The 25,559-nt window shown below is 38.4% G+C and overlaps 1 protein-coding gene across 1 annotated transcript; it reads right to left on the minus strand.

Moving 5' to 3' along the window:
* Nucleotides 1–10,526: 10,526 nt before the first annotated feature.
* LOC102895690 (T-cell surface glycoprotein CD1b-1-like) lies at nucleotides 10,527–13,677 on the minus strand (the record flags this gene model as incomplete). The annotated part of the gene is given in 5 exon segments (XM_015595384.1): nucleotides 10,527–10,620; nucleotides 11,039–11,317; nucleotides 11,538–11,801; nucleotides 13,068–13,334; nucleotides 13,616–13,677. Coding segments are annotated over 5 exon segments (965 nt in total), but the record flags the coding sequence as incomplete, so codon positions are not given.
* Nucleotides 13,678–25,559: the final 11,882 nt, after the last annotated feature.

Consider the following 25,559-nt stretch of genomic DNA (forward strand, 5'->3'; position numbering starts at 1 on the left):
TTCCTGTCTGAAAAGCTCATTATCTCACCTTCCATTTTAATTGAAAGCCTCGCTGTGTAGAGTATTCATCATTGTACATTCCTGTTTTTCATAACTTTGACTATTTCTTGCCAGGCCCTTCTGTATTTCTTTCCAGTCCCTTCTTGCCTGCATAGTTTCTGTTTAAAAATTAACAGACATTTTTATGAGGGTAACTGTGTAAGTAACTAACTGCCTTTCTCTTGCTGCTTTTAAGATTCTCTCTTTGTGTTAGACTTTTGGCATTTTAATTATGATGTGTCTTGGTGCTGAACTGTTTGAATTCCTCTTGTTTGGGATTCTGTGCTTCCTGAACTTGCATGTCTAATTCCTTTGCCAGGTTGGGGAAGTTTTCTGTAATTATTTCTTCAAATAGATTCTCAATCCCTTGCTCTCTCTTCTTCGGGTACCCCTATGATCCAGATAGTTTTATGCATCATGTTGTCCCAGAGGTCTCTCATACTATCCTCTTTTTTTTATTATTCTTTTTTCTTTTTGTTTGATTGGGTATATTCTGCTACCTTGTCTTTCAGTTCACTGATTCAGTTTTCTGCTTTGTGCAATCTACTGTTGAATCCTTCTAGTGTATTCTTTATTTCAGTTATTGTATTCCTCATCTCTATCTTGTTGTTTTATTGGTTTCTATGTCCATTTTTATGCTTATTATTCCTCTGTTGAGGTTCTCATTGTGCTCATGCATTCTCTCCATAAGTTCGTTGAGCATTCTTATAACCATTATTTTGAACTCTGTCTCTGGTAGGTTGCTTACCTCCATTTCATTTAGTTCATTTTCTGAAGTTTTCTCCTGTCATTTCATTTGTGGCATGTTTCTTTGCTTTCTCATTTTATTATTAGCCTTTCTGTGTTCGTTTTTCTGTGTCAGGAATATTTGCTTCATCTCTCAGCCTTGGCCAGATGACCTAATGTGAAAAGTGTCCTGTGTGGCCCAGTGGCACACTCTCTCTAATCCCTTATGCTGGGAGCTCTGGACGTGATCTTTGCATGGGTTGTGTGCGATCTTCTGTTGTCGCCAAGCCTTTACTGTTGTTAGCAGATTAGTAGGTGGGATTAACACTCAGGCAGACTAATTGTGGGAACTGACTGCACCCACAGGATAAGAGCTGCTGTGAGCAGGCTGACCCCACTGAGTGGGATTTGCCCTAGCAGGCTTGTGTACTTGTTGCAACCACCCTTTGTGTGTATCACTAATGGGACTAGTCAGGAGTTGCTCTGTTGTAATCTGGTGCTAGCCTCCAGATGTGTTGGTTTTGTGGCCCCTTGGGAGGGGCTCTTCAGTAGGCTAACATCAGCTGTTGCTTTTGATTGCTCAGGGCTACCCAACGAGAACTACAAAGTGATCCGCAGTTGGTTGTTGCCTATGCTGGATCTCTAGGTAAGTGGAAGAGACAATGCTGTAAGCAGTGTTCTGGTTATCCCCCATCTCTGACCTAGGGCAGTTTAGCAGAAGGATCAGTGCTCCTCAAGGCCTGTGACTTCCTGTCAGTTGTCCATAAGTCTCTGAAACTGGATGAGCCTCTGGGTGATATGTGTGTTGAGTGGTGCAGGGACCCTAGGAGCCTCTTGGATCTATTGAACAAATTTCTCCCGGCCTCTGCAGTGTCATTTTGCATGCCAGTGCTGTTTCTGTGGTTCCCTGTACAAGTTTTCAATCATTTCTCCCTGCCACTGCAGTGTCAGTTTATGTACTAATGCTGTCTCTGTTGCTCCTTGTTCAAGTTGCCACTTGTAGCAAGGTCAACTGCTGCCCTTTCTGGGCCTAAATGCACTACCCCAGGGCACAGGCAGCTTCCTATCAATGTGCAGCAGGCACTTTGTGTATTGGGTGGGGCAGTAGCTCAGGGAGTCAAGCGCCGTCAGGCCAATACAGAGCCCTGCAATCCCCTCAAGAGATACTGCATCTTGTACAGGCAGCAGTGGTCTTTCCACAACTGTTTTCCTCAAAATGCGCTCCCTGTGCTACCCAAGGTTTGTTGCCTGCACTGACTACACAACCCCAGAGCCAAGCAGGGCAGAAGAAGCTGATTGTCAATGGGCTGCAGACACTTTGTGGCTTGTATGAAGTAGAATCTCAGGAAGACAAAGTCCATCCGGCCAATATAGCCTTAGTTTTGCTGCAGTTTCTGTGCCTGGATGTTACTGCTGTAGACACAGATCACAGTGAAACCAGCTGCCTTCTGGGGTGGTCCTACAGACTCCTGAGCAACTTGGACACAATATTGCAAAGGTCTGCCTGTCATTGATTTCTGTGCAGTGCCCACCCTGTTCCAGCCAGTTTGTTACCTGTGTGGACTGGGAGATCAGGGGAAGGGAGGGGCAAGACTGTAGCAGTTTAACACCTGGGGCAATTTGAGGGCAGGGTGGGGTGGCGTCTGAGAGATACAATGACAGATCAATATAGCCTTAGTTTTGCTTCTACTTCTGTGTCTGGGCATTTCCACTGTAGTCACAGATCACAATGAGACCAGCACTCCCTGGACACAATGTTGCAACTCTCATAGGCAGCAGATGTCTACCTGCCGCTAATTTCTGTCCAGTGCCCATCCTGTGCCAGCCAAAGTTTGTTGCCTGTGTGGATTAGCATTCAAGAGAGGGGAGGGGCTGGGCTGTGGCAGTTCACTGACAATGGGCCACCTGGAGAAATTCGTGGGTAGGGTGGGACGGAGTCTCAGAGAGACAGTGGCAGACAGGTTAATATAGCCTTGGTCTTGCTGCAGCTTTGCAGCAGAACTTTGGTAACTGTTCCCAAGTTCCCCGCAGGAGTCCCAGAACACAGCAAGACCAACTGCTGTCTGGGACTGGTCCATGGTTCCCCAAAATCCACCTAAGATTGTGCTGGCAGCAGTGATCTGCCTGACCCTATCATGGAAATATGGCTCCAGCGCTGGCCACCTCCTGAGAATGGAAATGCAACTCACAGGGCTGGCTGCCCACTGTAACTGTTCCGAAGTTCCCCGCAGGAGTCCCAGATCACAGCAAGACCAACTGCTGTCTGGGACTGGTCCATGGTTCCCCCAAATCCACCCAAGATTGTGCTGGCAGCAGTGATCTGCCTGACCCTATCATGGAAATATGGCTCCAGCGCTGGCCACCTCCTGAGAATGGAAATGCAACTCACAGGGCTGGCTGCCCACTGAGAATGCTTGGCCCTGAATAGGAGCAGGGCTTGGCAACCATCTAGCAACAAATGCCCTGGGAAATCTGCAGGTTGGGTGTGCTGATACCTTCTGAACAGGGTTTCCTAATGGCTCTGTGGGAGGGGTCTGCACAGTTAAGTGGCTCAGTCTGTAAATTGTCCTGTACAGGAGCCAGACTAAGGCACAATGGGGGTTGCCCTTCCAGCCCTCATTCTGGTTCTAAGTAATTGCAGACTTTCTCAGAATTAATCCCACACAAGCCTCTGACCCACCGGCGGTCACAAGCCTCTGACCCACCGGTGTCCACACGTCAGAAAGCCTGTGCGTGGGTCCTTCAAAGGTGTATCTAGGGATTCAGTCTCCTTCCATCTCACCTAGACAGCCAGAATCCACCCTGGTTTCTATAGTCAGGGTTATAGGAATCTCCTCTTCCCTAGGCTGGGTCCCTGGGCTGGGGAGCTCCCAAAAGAGACCAGGATCCCCCTCTCCTTCAGGAGAGCCCCTGCATCCTTGCTCTCCCTCCCGGTGATCCTCTACCACCCACAGGTGCAGATCCAGCCCAATTCACGACTTTGCCCCTCCTACTGGCTTCAATGTGGCTCCTTTATATTATCAGATGTAGGTGTTACCATCAGCTTGACTTCAGGTAATTTTCTATGTTGATTATTTTATATTTTGGTTGTAATTTCAATGTGGACCTGTGAGGAGACAAACCCTGCTTTTACCTAGTCTGCCATCTTCCGCCAACTCCAGTTATATCATACTTTTATATATTAGCAAAAGTCACATACACATGCACACACTTTCACAACAACAGAAAAAAAAAGTTGAAAAGCCTTTGTATTTTGAGGCTGAAGATATATTTCTAAAAGTCATTTATTGATAAATAAAGGTTTTCCAAAGTGAGGACACTTAGAGGAAAATCATAAGTTTATAATACCATCTTTCAGATTCTGTCAAGATGGAGTAGAAGGTAATGGCTGTGCTCGCCTCCTCTCACAACCACATCAAAATCACAACAAAATGACAGAATAACCATCACTGGGTGTCACCTCAGGTCTGGTTGAATAGAAAAGTCCTACAACTGGGGACATATGTAAGGTCACCACGAGACTAATAGGAGGGGTAGAGACTTGAAATGGCCTGATCCCACAACTACGTGTGATGGTCAAGAATTAGAAGGTGTATCTTGGCTGCAGAGCCCCCTCCCCACTTAGATGAGTGAGCGGTTCCAGCTCCATGCTGGGCTTTCTAGCCCAGTGCTCTAGTGCTGGGAATAGAGGTCCCCACAACCTCTGGCTATGAAAAGCAGTGGAGATTCTGGCTGAGTGAGATGGAGAGCTTAGGGAATCACAGAAATTCCTCTGAAAGGGCCCTCACCCTGACTTACTCACGGATGGACTCATTTCTCTGAGCTCCAGCACTGGGATAGCTGCTTGAAGATTACCAGGGACATACAGAGAAGAACTGAGTTGTTTGGCTTCAGGACTAGGTCCAGAGGAGCAGCTTCCTCCTGGACAGGAATTCTGGCAGTATCTATTGTTTCTTTGTCAAGCCCTGACCCCCTCCCAGCTTGCAAATGCAGGGGACCATCATATCTGAGTTTCTAGCAACCTGGATAACACAGGTCACTCCACCCAGGATATTCCCTGAGACAGCCTCTCCCAACTTGTGGGCCCACCCAAGCTGCCTCCAGTGGTTTATTCCACACAAATTGCCTGTCTTGGCTCATGCTGAGGACTTTTCTAAAATCTCTCAAGGGTTCACACATCCCAAAGAAGCCACATCTGGCCTCAGCATGCCCCATACCTCTTGCTGAGTAGCCCAAAGTCCGGCATTAGGGTCAGCCAGCTTCAGTTACTGGCTTGGCCTCTTGAGGCACCTATAAACCCAACATGGCTGACAGCCATATGCAGATTGCTTTGTGACTCTTACCAGGTGGCCCTAGAGGTGCATAGGCTGCGGCTCAACCTGGCCTACAGTTGGAATCTTCCCAGGTGGCCCTTGGGCTGGCACACCCAATGGTCGGCTTTGACCAACACCAGAGCCAGAGCACCGCCCAGGGCAGCATCAGAGGTGGACATACCCAAAGGGCAGACTGGACAGGCACCAAAACCCTGCTAAAGTGAATCCTTCTCACAGGGTCAGCCCCTCACTAGTTAATCCTCACAACTGATCAGCCCAAGGGGTAATCCTTCTCATTGACATGCAAACAACAACCAAGGCTCAACTATAACAGGAAAGCACACACAACCCACACAAGGGAAACACTTTGAGCAACTCGCTCAGATGACTACAGAAGACTGTGCCCCTGGACCCCACAGAACACCTACTACATAAAGCCACTCTACCAAAACTAGGAGACTTAGGAGCACTAATACATAGAAGCAAATATAGGGAGGCAGCCCAAATGGGAAGACAAAGAAACATGTCCCAAATGAAAAGACAAAACAAAGTCCCAGAAAAAGAGCTAAACAAAATGGAGACAAGCAATCTACGAGATGCAGAGTTCAAAACATTTGTGATAAGGATACTCAATGAACTTAGAGAAAGAGTAGATGAACTCAATGAGATCTTTAACAAAGAGAGAGAAAACATAAAAATGGAGATGACGAACATAAAAGAGAACTAGTCAGAAATGAAGATTACAATATCTGAGATGAAGAGTATATTAGAGGGAATTGAAGAGCATATTAGAGGGAATCAACAGATTGGATGAAGTGGAGAATCGAAATAGCAATTTAGAGGATGAGGTAGCAAAGGACACTCTATCAGAACAGTAACAAGATAAGAGAATCGAAAAAAATCAAAAAAAATAGTTTAAGAGGCCTCTGAGACATCGATCACACCAACATTTGCATCATAGGGGTACTGGAAGAAGAGAGAGAGTAATTTAAAACTATTTAAAGAAAGAATAATGAAAAATTCTCTAACCTGGTGAATGAAATAGACATACAAGCCCAGGAAGTACAGAGTCCCAAACAAGATGAATGAAAAGAGGTCCACTCCAAGACGTATTATAATTAAAATGCCAAAGGTTAAATACAAAGAGAGAATTTTAAGCAATTAGTTATCTACAAGGGAGCTCCCATAAGATTGTCAGCTGATTACTCAACAGAACTTTGCAGGCCAGTTGGGTTTGGTACAAAATATTCAAAGCGATGAAAATCCGGGACCTACAACCAAGATATCATTCAGAATTGAAGGACAGATAAAGAGCTTCCCAGACAAGAAAAAGGGAGTTCTCCACCACCAATCCAGTATTTCAGGAAATGTTAGAGGATCTTCTTTAAAAAGAAGAAAAGAGTATAAAAATGTGAATGAAGAATGGTAATAACTACATATCTATCAATAAGTACCTCAAAAGAAAAAGTATTAAATGCTCCAATCAAAAGATAGTGTGGCTGAATGTTTAAGAAAACAAGATCTTTATATATGTTGCCTACAAGGGACTCACTTCAGATCAAAAGACACACACAAACTGAAAGTAAAGAGATGGAAAAGATATTTCATGATGGACCTAGAGGGTATATTGCTGGGGGGAGTAAGTCAGATATAGAAAAGAAAATGCCATATGATTTCATGTACATGTGTAATCTAAAGAACAAAATAAACAAATAAAACAGAAACAAACGCATAGCTACAGAGAACATTTTGAGGGTTACCAGATGGGAGGGTTTGGGGAGAGTCAGTGAAAATGTAGGAAGGGATTAAGAAGTTCAAATTGGTAGTTACAAAATAGTCATGGGTATGTAAGGTATAGCATAAGTAAAATAGCCAATAATATCGAAATAATTATGTACGGTGTCAGATGGATTTATTGGGGTGGTCACTTCATGAGTTTTATAGATGTCTAATCATTATGTCATACACCTAAAACTAATATAATATTGCATGATGACTATAATTTAAATTTAAAAAATAGTATTTAAAAAGAAGAAAGAAACCACCTTTGCAAGGTGATGATTTGGGGAGGAAGGGGAATAACAAGAGCAAATAAAACAGAAGAAGCTGTTAAGAAGCTGTTGCAAGACATCAGACATCATAGTAATATCAGAATTTTTGACAACTTAAAATTCCAAATCAATTGGTTTAAGAGTAAAAATGATACTTGAGTTCATATAATTAAAATATCCAAAGGTAAGTCAGTCTCTAGGTTGAATTTGATTTGATCTTTAGCTCTCATTTAATCATTTTGTTTCTCTTGTCGGCTTTATTCTTGAGCCAGTTTTACTTATGGGACAAAATTCTATAGCTGTTTCGAGCTTTGTAGGTAGCATATCATCCAGAAAAAGAAAGAGCCCCTCCTTTTTCATCCACCAGATATAAACTTTAGGCTTAGTTGGATTGGACCAAATTAGGTCACTTACACACAATTAACTGATTATTTTAACAAAGCCTGGGGTTGGAGTTAAAATTCTGTTCCTCATCTTAGACCTTGGTTTCCATCTGGGGTCAAATTTGAGCCGTAGGGGGCATTTGGTAATATCTGAAGATATATTTGGTTGTTAAATCTGGAAAGGAACTACTGGTACCAAGTGAGTAGAGGCCAAAAATGCTGCTAAAAATCCTACAGTGCACAAGAGAACTCTCCATCACAATGAATTCTTTGGCCCAAAAGGTCAATGGTGTAAAGGTTGAGAAATCTTTAGATAATGGGTTCTCAAACTTAAAAGAACATATTAGAATAACCTAAAAGCTTGTTAAAACACAGATTTCTGGTCCCCATTCTTGGGTTTTCTGATTCAATAGGTCTAGAGAGGGGCCTAAGAAAAAGAAATTTTCTTTTTCTAACAAGCCTACCCATACTACCGCTGCTGGTGCTTCATAGTCCACACTCTGAGAAACAGACTAATCAGGGCCCTAGACTATAGCTGAGTGTGTAGTCAAGCATATAACAACATGCCAGCTCTATAAGATGAGGTGGAGTTTAGTGCATCCTGGAGAACTAACCCACTATGCTAATGCTCTCCATTATTTTCAGCAATTTCTTAGCCTTCCCAAATCCTAAAGTCCATATTGTCCTAGAATTTCCAGGTGGAAGAATTGCTTCCAGTACCCCTAGCTTCTCCAAAAGTTCTGCTTGCTCTGATCTCCTTTCTAAAGTCCTATAAAAAATGTACTCAAATTCTTTCCATCTCCCTCCTGCTGCTATTTTAATCAAATGAGATTAATTTTTTTAAATGGTTTTCTAGAAAACTATGGAATAAGCAAAAACAAATAAAGTAAATGTAAAACAAAGATATATCTGAATTGATACACTACAGATCTCAATGTCCCTGAGGGCATGAAATGCCTTCTTGATTTTTTGCTTGAATATTTAACAACCCTCCTGCACCATTATGCCTCACCCATCCTGCCTCTCTCACTCATTCTCACAGAAAAATGAGGAGTAGGATCCCATCCTGATGACTCTTTGTAGGTTAACTATAGCTCTAGTATGGGCACAAGTGGTTTTCTTCAGAGGGGTTCAGGACATAAACAAGGAGAGCAAGCTATTTTTTTTGCTAAATAAGAAATATTTCAATAAAAGGGAAATGTAGAATGTTAACTATAGAAGAAAAAAAGACCATTAACATAGCAGTTATATCAACTCAGATTATTTTTACTGAACAGATACAATATTCAAGTTAAAGATCTTGCCAGAGATCCACCTAGAGCAAGTCTTCTCTCAAAGGACTTGCAAGTAGAAGGGAAATAAAAACATTAATAACTGCAATGTTGAGGGTACAGAGTAAAGGGGATCTCTGTGTGATACCAGACAAGGGAGGGTTACTTCCACTCTAGCACTAGGGAAAGCTTCCTGGAGAAAGAAGTATCACAGATGGGACATAAGGGTTGTTATCCATGCAGAGAGAGTTATATTTAAAACATGGTCAGCATCCCTGAAAATACAATTATTTTAGCATAATTACAGTAACCTTACTTTGACAAATAATATTTCGGCAGAAGCAGGAGATGATGTTTTAAAGAGGAAACCAAAGTACTGTCACCATTGAGTTGTACACAGATGATCCTTGACCTATGATAGGGTTACATAATAATGTATCCATTGTAACTTCAAAATATTGTATGTCAAAAATGCATTTAATTCAGCAAGCCTGCTGAATATTATAGCTTAGCCTAGCATACCTTAAATATACTCAGAACACTTACATTAGCTTACAGTTAAGCAAAATCATCTAACACAATGAACACATCATAGAGTATCAGTTGTCAACCCCCATGATCAAGTGGGAGCTGTGGTTCACTACCACTGCCCAGCATCATGAGAGAGTATCATACCACATATCGCTAGCCCAGAAAAAGATCAAAATTCAAAGTACGATTTCTATTGAATTGTGTATCACTTTCATGCCATTATAAAGTTGTAAAATTGTACTTTATTTTAGTTATTCTGAGATACATTTTTTTCTCACATCTCACATCTATAAAATCTGGGTGGATTCTACTATTGATAAGATGTAATAATAAATTCACAGTTCTTAATTACTTTTCTGGTGTATAAATTATGATTTATCTCACAACCTATGAGAACTCTGAGTTGATCAAATATGATGGTTATTTGATGGTTATTTGATTAAATATGATGAGAGTGACTCCTAGGTTGAAAACTTGAGATTCTGGTCTTCTGGGTATTTATTCCAAATGGTAAATGAGAAATGATGACAGTTCATGGGATATTCTGATATGACCTGTTAAGAACACAAGCAAATTTAGCTCTTTGTAAGAGACATTTTAACATCCATTTTAAAGCAGTATTATTTACAATAGGCAAAAGGTGAAATAATTCCATGTTCATTGACAGGTGAATGAATAAGTAAAATATGTTATATAAAAACAATGGAGTATTATTCAGCCTTCTTTAAAAAGGAAAGAAATTCTGTCACATGTTACAACATGAATGAATCATGAGGACATTATGCTAAATAAAATAATCCAGTCACAAAAAGACAAATATTGATAATTACATGAGGTACCCAGAACAGTCAAATTTATATAAACAAAAAGTAGAATGGTGGTTTTCAAGGTCTGGGTGATCAAGAACTGAGGAGATGTTGTTTAATGGGTATAGAGATTTAGTTTTTTCAGATGCAAAGAGTGCTAGAGATTAGATGCACAAAAAAATGTGAGTGCACTTAATACTACTAAACTATACATTTTAAAATTGTTAAGATAATAAATTTTATGCCGAGTATATTTTACCACAATTAAAGAATAGATTTACATTAAAAAGATAGAAATCGAGGAGAAAGGGGAAAGTCTTTTAGAAAGAGGCTAAAGTGATGTAAAAGATAAAATGATGTAAAAGAGTGAGAAGTAGACAGAAAAGAAAATTTTTAAAAAACTAACCAGTGCCTCAAAAACCATAACACAAGACATATGAAAAGGATCAAGGAGGGCACAATTATTGCTGAACATATCACACCGATGGAGGTGGGGTGTCCTGGCAATTGGGGGAGAACATAAGAATGTCACTTCAAAATTCATTCTCTGATTCTCCTGAGCTTTCTTTGCCCATCTGGGTGTCAACACAGTTATTCACCTGCTGCTGATGTATGGGCATCTCTAATTCTCTCTTATATTTCCTGATACCATGTGTTCATATCCATCCCCTGTCTCTCCCTCGTGCCCCATCTCACCCAATCTATAGGTCTTTTATTCTTACCTTTTCTATACCTTAGGTGTCTTCTCTCTCTCTCCGTCTCTCTCTCTCTCACTTTCTCTTTTGTCTCTCTCTCAGTCTTGCTGTCTCTCTCATCTCCCTCTCTCTCTCCATTAACTCTCACCATTTTTCTAGTCCCTCCTTCTATGCCTGAGGATCATCCTCTCCCATTTATAGCTGGGCCCCAGTTCTTTCTCACCCCAGTAAAGGATAATGTCTTGGCCTCCTAGACTGCTGTGCTTCACTCGGCAATTCAGACCAGCTGCCTCCCCAGCCGCAATATCTAGGGTTACTCGGAGATACTATGTCCCATCAGCTTTGGGAAGGATGTCACCTTGCTGAGTTCCTGGCTGCTCATGCTCACCTCTCATCCACATTACCCATGCAGGTTTTGAGTAAAATCCTGAGACATGATACACCAGCAACAGAAGGCCAGGCCCACAACTGAGTCCACTTGAAAGCCAGGCTTTGGACTTTACTGTAGCAGGAACGAGAAGGGACAGTGTCAGATTATGGCTTTAATCTAGAGCATAGGGACTCAAAAACTCATAAATTTGGACAGTGACCCCTTCTACTCCTTTGGAAACCAAATCACTCATTGATTAAACTCCTCTCTTCTTATTTACCTTCTACTCTTGAATTTAAACAAGGTGATGGGAAGTGAAATTAAAAAGTCTTGAAGAGAGAACAAGACTAACCTTGCCTCTGCAGTTCTGCCTTCCCTACATTGAGAACACCTAAGAGATATCGAGGGCAGGTTTCTAAGAGGAGCTTCTCTATGGTATCATAGATACCTTGGTTCTGAGTGTGCTGTGCCATGCTGCTGCTCTCTGAGACAGGCACACGTGAATCATTCTTCAAGCTCAGGAAATCCAGGCCTCCTAAAGCTCCCCTCAAGAAGTTTACTGTGGCCTCCCCAGAATGCAGCTCACAGCCTGCTATGCCTTGGATCTCAAAGGGGTCTGGATAGAAGGAAACCAGAGAAAAGTTTATTAAATACAAACAAGAAAGAGAAGGACCTAAGATGTTGGATTTTTGTGGGGAGAAAAGTCTGAGATGTGAAATGATGAGCCATCAACCAACTCAGTACCATCGTATGCCACATAACAACATTTCAATAAGCAATAAACCACTTGTACAATGGAGCTGAAAAATTCCTATTGCCTAGTGACACTGTAGCCATCATAACATCATAGTACAACACATTACTTGCATATTTGTGGTGATGCTGGTGTAAACAAATCTACTGTGCTACTAATTATATAAAAATATAGCACATACAAATGTACAGTACATAATACGTGATAATGATAATAAATGACTGTTACCGGTTTATCTATTTACTATATTTTTTTATTATTTTAGAGTATACTCTCCCTACTTATGGAAAAAAAACTATTTGCTGTAAAACAGTGTGCTATGTTACACTGGCAGTAACCTCATACATCTCATATGTCTCTTGATTGCATTAGTTTCTCTTGTGCTTGATTTTCTCCCACATTATTTTATATAGTAACATGTGTACAGGTTTGTAGCCTAGGAGCAATAGGCAATGCTATAGAGCCTAGGTGCATAGTAGGCTATATAATCTAGGTTTGTGTAAGTGCACACTATAATGTTTGCACAATGATGAAATCACCTAACAACATGTTTCTCAGAACATATCCCTGTCATTGAGTGGTGCATGACTGTATTTCAGAGACTTCAGAAAGAAGAGCATAGGAGAGAAGTTTGCATGTCACAAATGATAGAGAAGGGCTGTCATAATGAGGTACAATGGATAAGAAGGGAGAAGAGGTGCAAAGTGTGAGAAGAAGGGTGATGAAGTCAGAAGTACAACATTCCAGGGTGAACAGGAGAATTACATTGAGAAGAGGGATCAAGCAGGAGATGCTTGAGGAGATGGATTAGAGGAGGAGGAAGTCACACTTTAGTTCACTCAAGCACAGTGTAAGAGAAGAAGGTTTCTTGTTTGAGATTTGAGAGAGAAAAAATTATACACAAACCAGGAGACGGTCACAAAGGGGTATCTTTATCTATCATACGAGACTGCAGAAAGCAGGAAAAATCTGGAATGAAGTCTGAGTAGGAGACTACTTTAGAGAAGTGTGTGCATGCAGTTGGGTAAAGTAAGAAGGAGGGGTGAAAGATCATGGAGAATAGTAGCCTAAATTAGGAGAAAGAAAAAATTCAATGGGAATCTCCACAGATCCAAGGACTGCATTCACATTTCATCTAGAATTCACTGACATGGTCCTGTATTACCCGAATGAATCCAATTAAATAGACTAGAAATAGCTCCTTCAGCTCAGTCACCTCCTCGTCACTGAAGTTACCCTTGGACCAGGGCTTCAGGAAAATAGTAGTGCCTGAGTCACTATCCCATCCATGAATCTGCAAATCATGCAGCCAGCTTAAGCCTTGATTTTGTGCCCAGGTGCTGTTGGCAAAGGATAATATCAGGATGACGTGGAAAGAGGTTGGCCCCTGGAAAGCTGTGGGTAGTAGAAGGATAAAAAAGTGAAGAGGAAAGGAGAAGCAGGAGGGAATTTTTTTAAAAATGAAAACAGAAAAGATCCAGAGCAAAAGAACCCAAAGTCTGAAGAACAAAATAAATCCTGAGACATTTGCCTGTGCAGGGCCTCAGAAGCCATCCCCGACCTACAGAATGAGAGGAGGGCTGGATACAGGAGGACCCAGACCCATAGGGGTAAGTGCAGCATGCTTTTATCCAGACCCCCTACACCCATGCTGGGGGCTGCCAGAGTACTCTTACCATCCTCATTGTCACCACCTGAGATGAGAACTGCTAGCAATAGAAGTGACGGAGGCAGCATTTCACTGTGAGAGAGAACTTCTGACTCCTAAGAGCTCACGAATGATCTCTGATTTCAGTAAACCTTTTTCTCAATACTCTATAGTGACTTCTTCTCTTTTCCAACTGACAAATCTGCTCCTCATCCACGTCACACATCGGAGAAAAGCTGTACCGCCCCCCAGCCCTGGGCCTCCCACTCTGCTTCTCATTTGCACTCTAGCCCTTGATTTCTGGACTTTTTTTTTTTTTAATCTCTCTGGCTTCCAGTTGTTCTTCCTGATCTCAGCTTTCTTCATACTTATGAACTTGAAAAAGCCCCCATCTGATCCTGAAAGGTTATTTCACCTCCCCAATCATTTATTGCAACATCTGTTAAATATTAAACAATTGTTCTGCTTCTAGCCTGCTTTAATGTAGAAAGATTCTTTTGGTGCACCCACCCAACTCGACCTTCCTCTCCATGGTCCTCTCTTCTCTGGCACTCTATTATTACCTCTTCTCCGCATTCCCAGTGGCTCTTCTTCCCTCATCCCCGTATCTGGGCTCCCTGATCCCACGTTTTTGATCACATGCATGTATGTATGTGTGTATGTGTTGACAATCATTTACAAAAAACAGAGCATTTAAAATATCGTCTAGACAGTATACTGCATTTTCTGCAACTAAACTCAATTTAAATTTCCTAACATGCCAGAGTTACCACAAGGTGGTAGAATTCTCAATTCAGATGGGAAAGATAAGAGGTAGAGGAAAGGGAAGATTGTGGTTAGTCATTTCACTCACCACATTTTGTTTAGCATAAAGCAATAACACATTTGTACACATAATAAGATACATATTTTGATAAATTTTTACAAGTATAACCAACATGTAAAACAAGGTATAGAATTTTTTATCACCCTTTATAGTCACCCCATCCCCCAACACACACACACACACACACACACACACACACACACACACACACACTACACATACACACAGTGGCAACCACTGATTTCTGTCATCATAGTTTAGTTTTGCTTGTAAAATACAAAACAAAACATCAACAACAAAATCCGCCTGGACTATAGTGGTACAAACCCAAATGCCAGAATCAAATGTGATAAATATTGCAGTTTATAATCCAAACAAAATTGTCTTATGTCATAGCAAGTTTTGAGAAGGAAAATTACATTTGCTACTAGTATATGATATTCTTTTCAGTAAGTCTTGACCATTGAAGGTTTGAGTAAAAAATTTTCATGAGACAAGCAAAACTTTGAAAGTTTTGTTATGTGTAGCTTCAGCATATGTCAAAATTAACTTATAAAAAAGTTTATAAGCAATAGAACCTCTTTCTCCTTATGTAATATCTCACAGCCTCAATCTACATTTTGGCCTTTCCTATCACCAAATAAACCATTATGAAGTGAGCAGTGACCTCATTTTTTCACTAAAAGTTTAGAGCTACTTATCTTATGATGTCATCTATTTTCTTTTAGTATGCTTTTGGCAGGGTTTAACAGTATATTTAGCATCCACTGAGTAAAATATTTGGACTCTAATCATTGTTGGCTTTAAGTATAATTCTTGGATTTTCTCTAATCAGGAAAAGAAAATGACAAATTTACACAGGTCTACATATCATCTATTAGAAATGCGGTAGTAAATCTTTCCAAATATAAAGAGTTTTCACTAACTGATTCTATTTACATATATAAGAAATGGCAAAATAAGTTATGTAACATTCTCTATTCTCAGAAATACATTATTAAGAGTAGCCTTCATCTAAGATTATCACTACCTCATTATAAAGTCCAAAATTACTATCTTCATTCCAAAGCATATAAATCTAAATAATATTCTCATAATTCAGGACATGATATAATCTATTCACTTTTAGTGTAACAGTCACAGACAACAGCAGAGACTTAATATTACCAGCCTTTAATGTTAAAGTCTTTTTTTTTTCTTTGTAAACCTTGAGTTTTGAATAGAACTCCAAAGAGTCAGTTTATTTGTTATACTGTAGATTCACTGACATGAACACATTTTAAGAACTTAGTTGTGTGCAAACATAATAAGTAGGTTAATTCTCCCACACACCAACTATACCACTGACAGTGATGTGGCAGTGATAGAGAGGTAAAGCAGTTAACCTTGAAAATGATGTCAAATGGATTAATGTGAGAGTCCACAGTGTCTTGGTGTACATTCAAAGAGAGACATGCTCTGAGAATGAAAAAGCACTAGAGATTCTGAGAAATACAGTCCCCATTTCGGGGAGTCAGACAATTTAAAATGCACTGGCACTCATTGTACCTTTGTCAACACCATTATTATCTAATGCTTGGCTGCAAACCTGACTACAGGTACTAAATACACTCACTAGGACATGAAGATGATGACCTAAAAGAGGAGCATTTAAAACTTAATTTTTACACAAGCCATTCCACACTAATACCATAAAGACTACTCTTTCAAATGTCTTATTTCCCCCAAACACAAGCTTGACTGGAAACAAATGTTTCAAAAATCCACATTACTCCAATCAAGAGGCTCAGAAGACAAGGTCCTGCTTTCCTGGTAAAAAGTAGAGTGAGAGAGTAGGAATTAAAAGGTAAAAATTTACCTCTGATTCCCCCAAGTTCTCAACAATAAGAAATACAACAAATACCTTAACATTCTACCCCAAAGGTAAAGAAGACACATGCCTTGGATCCAAAAGTGAGATTTCTGCAGCCCTGAGGTCAACAGAGGACCTTCCACTGAAGTATAAGGTAGCTAGCTGCTCAGTTGAGCTGGTATCTAATGGTTGTTTGAGGACTGCTACTGTGTGTAATAATCCCATGCAGTCTGAGCAATGGTCACAGTACCTAAAGATGCTAAACTAAGCAGAGGAAATTGAAGCAAGTGAGTTGCTTATGGTATTACTTTTTTTTTAATTTTGTGATTTTAACTAAGTAATAAAATTTAACAATAGATTCACAATGACACATATATTTTGACCTACTTATACATCTTATGCACTTATTCATTTTATCAACAGTATTTATTGAGTATTTATTGAGTGCCTACTGTTAATACCTATAGCGGCTTTGCACTACCTCTTCACCCTCCAAATTCTCATCACTTATCCCACCTTATCCCAAACTTGGAAATGAGTGCACAGACTTTTTTTTTTTTTTTAGCTCAGGAACCTTAATTAGTTTAATTTTGTCCAGGATCCATTGATATTTCAGAGTTGGAAAGAACCTCAAAGTTGATCTGTAAGGGACATATTTCCAGTGAAAATTTACCTTTAAGATAGTCTGATAGGCAAAGCCACTGCGTTTTTGCCTTATTGATTCTTTAATCCAAACTGTTTGGGGTTTGAGGTTTGTTTGTTCGTTTTTACATTGCAATACTCCTGTAGGTTTGTTTGTTTGTTTATTTGTTTTTTGCTATTGTCTAACTTAAGAGTGCATATAGTATGGTCCATATGGGCCTAATAGACGAATAGCAGATAAATGTACAAGTATATCTGGATTCAAAATTCTCGTGTCAAATTCTACTTTATTGTTTTCTTGCATCTATTGTTGATGAGGAAACGTCTATCACACTATTTGGTATTACTTTGTAGGCAACTTTTTCTCTTCAAAGATTTTCCACCTTTTCCTCCGTTCTTTTCTAATGAAACATCTTATCTTTAGACTCTGGAATTTCATATTATAGTGTGAATATCTCACAATTACTTACTTATTTTTTATTGAGGTGAAATATAACAAAAAATTAGTCATTTTAAAGTTTACAATTTAGTGGCATTTAGTACCTTACAATGTTGTGCAACTACCAGGTCTAACACCTTCCAAAACATTTTTAGTACCCCAAAAGTACATCCCACACCCATTAAACAGTCACTCCTCCCATTTCTCCTCCACCCCAGGTCCCTCTTAACTGATACTCTTTCTGTCTCTGTAGATTTACCTATTCTGGATTTTTTATATAAATGGGATCATAAGATATGTGTCCTTTGTGTCTGATTTCTTTAACATAATGTTTTTGAGGTGCATTCAAATGACTCATGTATCACTCATTCTTTTAATGGTTGAATAATATTTCATTGTATGTATATAGCACATTTTGTTTATTCATTTATTCATTGAGGGACATTTGGGTTGTCTTCCTATTCTTATTTACTATTGTGGATAGTGCAACTATGAATATTTGTTTGAATATTTGTTTTCAGTTGTTATGGGAATATACCTAGAAGTGGAATTGCGAGGTCAAATGGTTAACTCAATGTTTAAGTATTTGAGGAACTACCAAACTGTTTTCTGTAGAAGCATTACCATTTGATAGTCCCACCAGCAACATGTGAGTGTTGGAATTTTATATAGAATAGATAGATGATGATGATGATAATGATGATGATGATAGATAGATAGATAGATGATAAATACTATATCAGAAGTAAAAACTAATAAAATTTTTAAATATGTATTTGTTAACTAACAAAATAAAACAAATTGAATGTGTATTAAAAATAATATCCTTACTAATCCCCCCCCCAAAAAATGTAGTGAGGATAGTGATTTTGTAGCTATTTAAACATTTTTAAATAGTTTTGAAATTCTCTTTAACATCTGACTTACTAGAAGATAGCTATATTTTATATCTGTTTTTGAATACAACCTGATGCAATAGTACATGCGATATTATATAGTCTCTGGAAAACAGTGAACACTAAAATAACATCTTAGTATTGTTATAAGAATAGTTTTGAACTCATGGACCTTCTGAAAGGATGTCAGGAACTCCTGGTATTCCTGAATACACCTTGAAAACAAATAACTGAAATCAGGTATTTCTTTAGGGAATATATAAAGGTATTACACCTTCTTTATTATTTATCTTTATTAGTTAGAATATTTTAAGAGATACTTTATCTTAAATAACTACCTTATTACTCTGAGATAACAAAAGATAGAATAAATACTTGATTCTTTCCATTTATTTACCACTTTTCAAGAGAATTGCTTATATATCTTCCTAGGTAACTCATGAATTACTTTTTGCATTATTGCATACCTATGAACTTTGACATATTTGAAATGCTTGACTCTATATCTGAGCCATTTTACTTTTTATTGAGGCTCAAATTGTATGACCTGTGACATAGGACACTTTCAAGTCAGCTACTTCTAAATTCTTTTAAGATGACTTCATTTTTGAGCTCTACATTACTTTCTGGTGTGACAAGATTGTTCCAGACTCTTCATTCCTTTTCTCCAAGACTGTCTTGGTTCTTTTTAGTGAAAAAATACTATGTGGAAGCCATAATCTGAACCCTAGGTTAGTCTTGGTCTCTGGACTTTTTAAGTGGCCAGAACATTTTTTAAAGAGAAATGTTATGATGAATCATATTTATGCTTCTGATTCAAGTTTAGAACTACAGAGTTTTACTCATCTATCTCATATCAATTTCTCCCATTCAATAATTTTTGTTCCAAATATGTCAACACTTAATCCCACTATACACTATATCCCACTAAACTATATATGCATGATAGTCTTAGAGTAACACTACCATCAACAATATAATTACCGAAAACAATTGAAAATTTATTTTCTGATACTAGAGTATTTCCCCTGGAGATAAGCAAATTGTTATGCTTCAAAGTCAATTGAAACAGTCCCTGACTTATGGTATGTCACCAACTTGATAAGTAGTTATTTTCATTGTTGCATTTGCTATCAATTTTTAGGAACTGAAACTCTTGTTTGTTTGATTTATAATGTTACAAAAAGTCTGCATGGAGCAGACAATCCAGAATAGCAGAGTAAGAAGCTCAGAAAATCCTTTCCCCAAACATCAAAGATAATATTGGACAAAATTTTCAAAATAAACCATTTCAGAATTCTGGAAAATGACCAAAGATACACAGCAGATTGAGAAGTGCTTATTCAAGAACTACCTGAATCTCAGCAAAAACAATGGTGACAAGTTAACCTAGGGCTGCTCTTATCCCTCTCCTGGTTTGGTGGTAACCTGGAGCTGCTCTTATCCCTTCTCTGACCTGGTGGCAGTCTTACTGTTACAGAAGGGCATACCCAATCTGGAAACACATAGAGAGGTCTGATGCCCAGGGAAGTTGTAGAAAACAATAGCAATTGGTGGAAAAAAATCAAAGGTCAACATTATAGCTGCTTGATGCTGTAAATACTGATTGAGGTGAAGGAAACCGGCCAAAACTTAACAAAGATATTTGGGAAATGAGACAGCCATAGTGGACTTTGATAAGCTTCCACTTGTTTCCAGAAGTTTGGAAGATGCACACATACTAAGGAGACACCAAAGAGGGCAACAATATCGTACTTACACCTGGCCAAACATGAGAACTTGTGCATAGAAAAAGCAGACACCAGGGCAGATTTGTAAACTGCTTGAATGATAAATGTGTGCTCTAATCCACACATATTCCTTCAGCAAAAGATGGAAACCTTACCTGTCTAAGGTATAGAGGCACAACTTCTGACTAATCATTGGCTACCACTATGCTATGTTGACTTAGGAGTGACCCCAGGAAGCCAGAAAAGAGAGAGAATGAAGAAACAAAGAAAGGGGTGAGGTGGAGAGGTGGAGAGAGGGAGGGAAGGAGGAAGTGGAAGACAATAGGAGATAAAAAGAGAGGGAGAAAGAAAAGAAAGAAAGAAAGAAAGAAAGAAAGAAAGAAAGAAAGAAAGAAAGAAAGAAAGAAAGAAAGAAAGAAAGAAAGAAAGAAAGAAAAAAAGAAAGAAAGAAAGAAAGAAAGAAAGAAAGAAAGAAAGAAAGAAAGAAAGAAAGAAAGAAAGAAAGAAAGAAAGAAAGAAAGAAAAAAGTTCTACATAGTTTTTTAAAAAAGAAGCAAAACCATTAGTGATTACAAACTGCAAAGCAGCCAGAATCTACAGAACTTGTCCAGGCAAGTAACTAAACAAAAGAGCAAAGAAAACAAAAAACACAAAAACAAAACAATAATAATGACTATATTTGAAGAGTTTCAAACTAGAAACAAACCAAATGACTATCAAAGACTGAATCTATTAAAAAAAATTATAGAATATTTATACATGAAGTTCTTCTGAGCAATAAAAAAGAATAGACAACAAATACACACATAAGCAACATGAATGACTTATAACTATATGCTGGTGGGGGGAAATGCCAGATACAAAAAATACATAGAGTTTATTCTATTTTAATAAAATTATAGAAAAGATAAATCTAAGCTTAACTAGCATAAAGCGTATCAGTAGTTGTTAGGATGCCCAGCTGGCAGTGGGTTTAATTATAAATGAATATGAGGAGTATGGGCGTAATTGAAATGTTCTACATCTTAAGTGTAATCATATTTACATGGATGTATACATTTATCAAAATGAATGGGACTGTACACTTAAAATAGACAGACTGCATTATATGTAAATTATACATCCATAAAGTTGATTCAAAAAATTTTAAAAGAGACAAAAAAAAAATAGGGTTTAATTATAAATGAATATGAGGAGTATTGGGGTAATTGAAATGTTCTACATCTTAAGTGTAATCATATTTACATGGATGTATACATTTATCAAAATGAATGGGACTGTACACTTAAAATAGACAGACTGCATTATATGTAAATTATACATCCATAAAGTTGATTCAAAAAATTTTAAAAGAGACAAAAAAAATGTGACCAGTAAAAAGGACATGGGCAGACTGAAGAAGTAAACATTGCAACTCAGGTAGGTAGTACAATCTTGGTTTGTTTTCTCCCCAACAAGTTTACAAGTTGCATGTGCCTGTCTCATACTCAGTACTTAACAAATATTACTTGAATTAGTAAGCAGAACTTAAAAGGAACCAAAGTCTAGGGAAGGATATCATAGACAGCACCACCCTTTGGGAAATTTTCTTCTGTTTACATCCCTTGCCTTGATCCCACACTAATTCTGAGGACCAGCTCTCTTTCTTCTTTTTCTTCATCACTCCCCTTCACGATGGCCTGTACACTCTATTTCCCTTTGTGTTTGGAACAAGTAGAAAAGAGTTAGCTCACTGTGTTTAGAAAATAAACATGGCAAGGGGCAATTTTTCTTTAACCGTTTAGGGAGAACATAAGGGAGCAAAAAGAGTGGGAAATTTTTAGACCAAGTGAAACACATTTAATCACCAAGGGAAGCATTAATATTTCAAATACTACAACAATGTCAGGAATAATTATAGTAAAAAAGAGTATCAACACAACAGTCAATCCAACTTGGATTATGTTTTTATTTGTTTGTTTTGGTTCAATTGTCACCGAACCTATATTACATAAAGGCACCTTTGCCATGATCATTTCCAAAAAGAGTTAAATATTGTTAGGGGAAGAAAGACCTAAGTAACTGTAATGCAGAGTAAGAAGTGATGTGTGCATGTAGCAGAGTATGGCTGAACTGCTATCTGGATTCACTTGAGAGAGAGATTGCTTCCCACTTACGAATCAAAAAAGAGGCATCAGGAATGGGGTTTGAAGTTTGAGAAAAACAGAACAAATAAAAATTACAAGGAAGGCGCTCCCCATGGAGTCACAAAATTAAATTAGGTTGCATTAACAAATGATTATAAAGCAAAAACAGGGGAAAAATACAATTTAAGTGGGGAAAAGAAAGGATGGCATCACTCTGTTGTCCTAAGCTACTGGCTCTTAAGTTCTCATTACAATGGGGAAGATGTGATAAAAAAAAAAATCTCATGGAATGTCTTCATGTGAGCTAAGAAAGATGAGAAATGGGGAAAAACTCTAGATAAGTTGAAGGTGGTAATTTGGGGTAAAAGAGAGTGGTCAAGAGACAAAAACTAAGACAGGTAAAAATGAGAATAAGAAATTGGGAAACAATGAAGTAAAAAGAACTCACTAGGGTTTCTTAAAACCAAAATGCAAAGTCTATCAAAAGACTTAGGGGTGCTATCACTGCCAACAGAATCAAGTTCATGGAAAGCTGATGTGCTGTGAATATTGGAGAGATACATGGATATCATTTTAAACCAAGTGCCAATTCGACTTTTTTGATTTTCCTACCTTATATGTGCATTGGGTATGAGTCTCATTAGTCATTCTATTTAGTTACTTTATTCCCATCCCTGCTAGGATTGATTGGTTGACAAAGGATGAGCTCTGGATGAGATAGAATGAGATGTGTCCCTGGACCACTATGAGTGGTAGAAGATCAGGTAGTTTAAAGGAAAAAAGAAAAAAAAAAGAGGCAAGCAGGAAGGAGAGAAAATAGAACCAATTACTAGAGAGAGAGAGAGAAACATAATGATTAGTTTAACAATGATGTTTTTCTGACATGGAACTCCATTCTCTACCACCATCCTTCAAAGAGGAAGCTGGACCTGGAGACAGGATTCCTCAGATTGTATGCACTCTGGCATCCTTAAAATCCAGATTCATCTTGGGACAGTTCAACATCTGGGCCCCCTGAGAGATGTTCTTAGTGTCTGCATTGTCACCACCTGACAGAACAGTTAACATTGCAGGTTGCAAAAACGGCATGCCATTTGCAGATGTTTCTTTTTTCCTTTCTCTTCTCAGCAAACTTATCCCTCAGCAACTCTGAATTCTGATTTCCTGCTTCCACCAACAGACAACTTTCCCACCAACCACTGACTGCAACAAAGAAAATCTGCTGCTTCCCCCAACCTGGAGCCTCCTACTTGATCTTTCACTTCCTCTCCAGCTCTGACTAAAGTTATTCTCTCTTGTCTGTTGTCTGTATCACTAGCCTTCACTCTGTCTGTTTCTCCTCCTCAACTGCCATGGACAAAATTGTGTATGATATTGAAAGGTCACTTCACCTCTCTGGAACTTGCATCTCATCTCTAAAATGAAAAAAGAGAAATGACATGGCTTCCTTGGACACTGCTTGTTTTAACAGACCACAAATCTTCAAGTTTCTTCACTCAACTCTATCTCCAGGATCCATTATACCCCCTCTTCTGGGTACTCCATTCTATTCCTTCCCCTTTTGAATACCCTCAAAGTATTCTCTTTGTCATTCACCCCTTATTCCTCCACCTTTCTCATTTCTTGACTCTCTCTGGCTTATTTATAAATTGGAGAATTTGCTTTTTCAGGTCTCCTATGATTTCCCCATGCAATTGTATAAACTATAGCCAGCTCTTAATTATCCTTAGAGATAAAATTGCAGGCATCCCAGAGTTCATAAAACCAGGAAAAGAAAGAAAGAAAGAAAGAAAGAAAGAAAGAAAGAAAGAAAGAAAGAAAGAAAGAAAGAAAGAAAGAAAGAAAGAAAGAAAGAAAGAAAGAGCCCTCCTAGTAAGTTTAACTTATATATTTATTCACCAAAAAATGTCTCAACATATGGTTGGTACCAAGTATCTTAGTAAATATATTAACATACAGAGATTTACAATGTATTCACTTCTATCAAGGAGTTTCAAACTACAGAAGTATATGTAAACCAAGAATTAAAATGCATTATGATGATTGCCATTTCTGTGTCTAGAATCCCAGATACAAGCCTGTTCAGAACAAGATTTCCCAGGAAGGCATTATGACTCCTTAACCCTTGAGGTGTCCATAATTTGAAGTCTCAAAGTGCATCATGCTTCTCAACCAGAGAGCTAAACTTCTGGGCAGAGTACAACTGTGTTGGATTATGGAAGTCAGAAAATTCGACTTTTCAAGAGATACAAGTGGAGACATTAAACAACCATGTTTAAGTTAAATTTTGTGATCAGATAAAAATACATTGTCAAAATGTATTTTAAATGTTTGTTAATATTTTAGTTTAAGTAGTCGATTTGAGAAGTAGTTGACGATTTGTCAGTGGTTCTGACTGGTTAATGTGTTTAAATACATAAACACAAAATCTTACTAATACTTAGGCCTTATGATTATTATTATAGTATCTCTTTAAAAACTTTAAATAGTTACTAGATGCAGGAAGCACTTATTTAAAATCCCTTTTGTAACATTATTTCTCTTTCATATTTGTCAACATTAATAATGAGGCTGAAAGTTACACTCAATAAGCTCTTTCTATTATGGCCAAATGTTTGGCAATTTCTATGAGCTACAAACACATTGAAGAACAACACACAGCTTAAGCCCCACTCAAATCACTCACAAGCACCAGATCTCATCTTTGCCTGAATCTCCTTGTCAACAGCCAAATCTTAGTTTGTGGTTGAGTAAGGTATAGCTAATGTAGTGTTACATATTTATCACATTTTCCCCTCTGCACACCTATAGGAAATACACAATCCCTTACTCTCTTATAATTGCGTACTGGGCAATGGAGTATGCTCTGTTGGAGATGTAAGCCACCCAGGCCTAACCATGTAAAATATTGCATCCGATCATCTTGCCTGCAGTGCCAGCTTGGAGGTCACCTGTTCCAGATGGCAGAGCTTCAAGACAGAGAAGGACTGACTGATCTACATAGAGTTTGCCTACTTGAGAAATAAACTTTGCTGTGTTTAACCTCTAATATGCTCAAGTTTATTTATAACTGCAATATTAACCTATCTACACTGAATAATATTATAGAACCCCAGTAACTAGTGTTTCATCTTGCTCCTGAATTTAGAAACAAATGAAATAAAGATATAGAGTATAATTGTCAACTTTGCATAACTTCTAGAAAAAGATTCTAGAGAATTTCCATTAAGTGTGTAATGCCAGTAATGTTGCTGGTATTGAACTCCAAATGAATCAGTCTTACTCACCGTTAAAAATTGATTATTTGTGTTCCCCCCAAATTCATATGTTGAAGCCCTAATCCACATTATGGTTGGATTTGGAGATGGGGCCTCTAAGAAAGTAATTAAGCTTAAACAAGATCCTAAGAGAGAGGCCTTATAAAAAGAGACATCAGAGAGTGAGCTTTCTATTCTTTGTCT

Source organism: Pteropus alecto, unplaced genomic scaffold (genome assembly GCF_000325575.1).
Source record: "Pteropus alecto unplaced genomic scaffold, ASM32557v1 scaffold106, whole genome shotgun sequence".
Classification (NCBI taxonomy): Eukaryota; Metazoa; Chordata; class Mammalia; order Chiroptera; family Pteropodidae; genus Pteropus; species Pteropus alecto.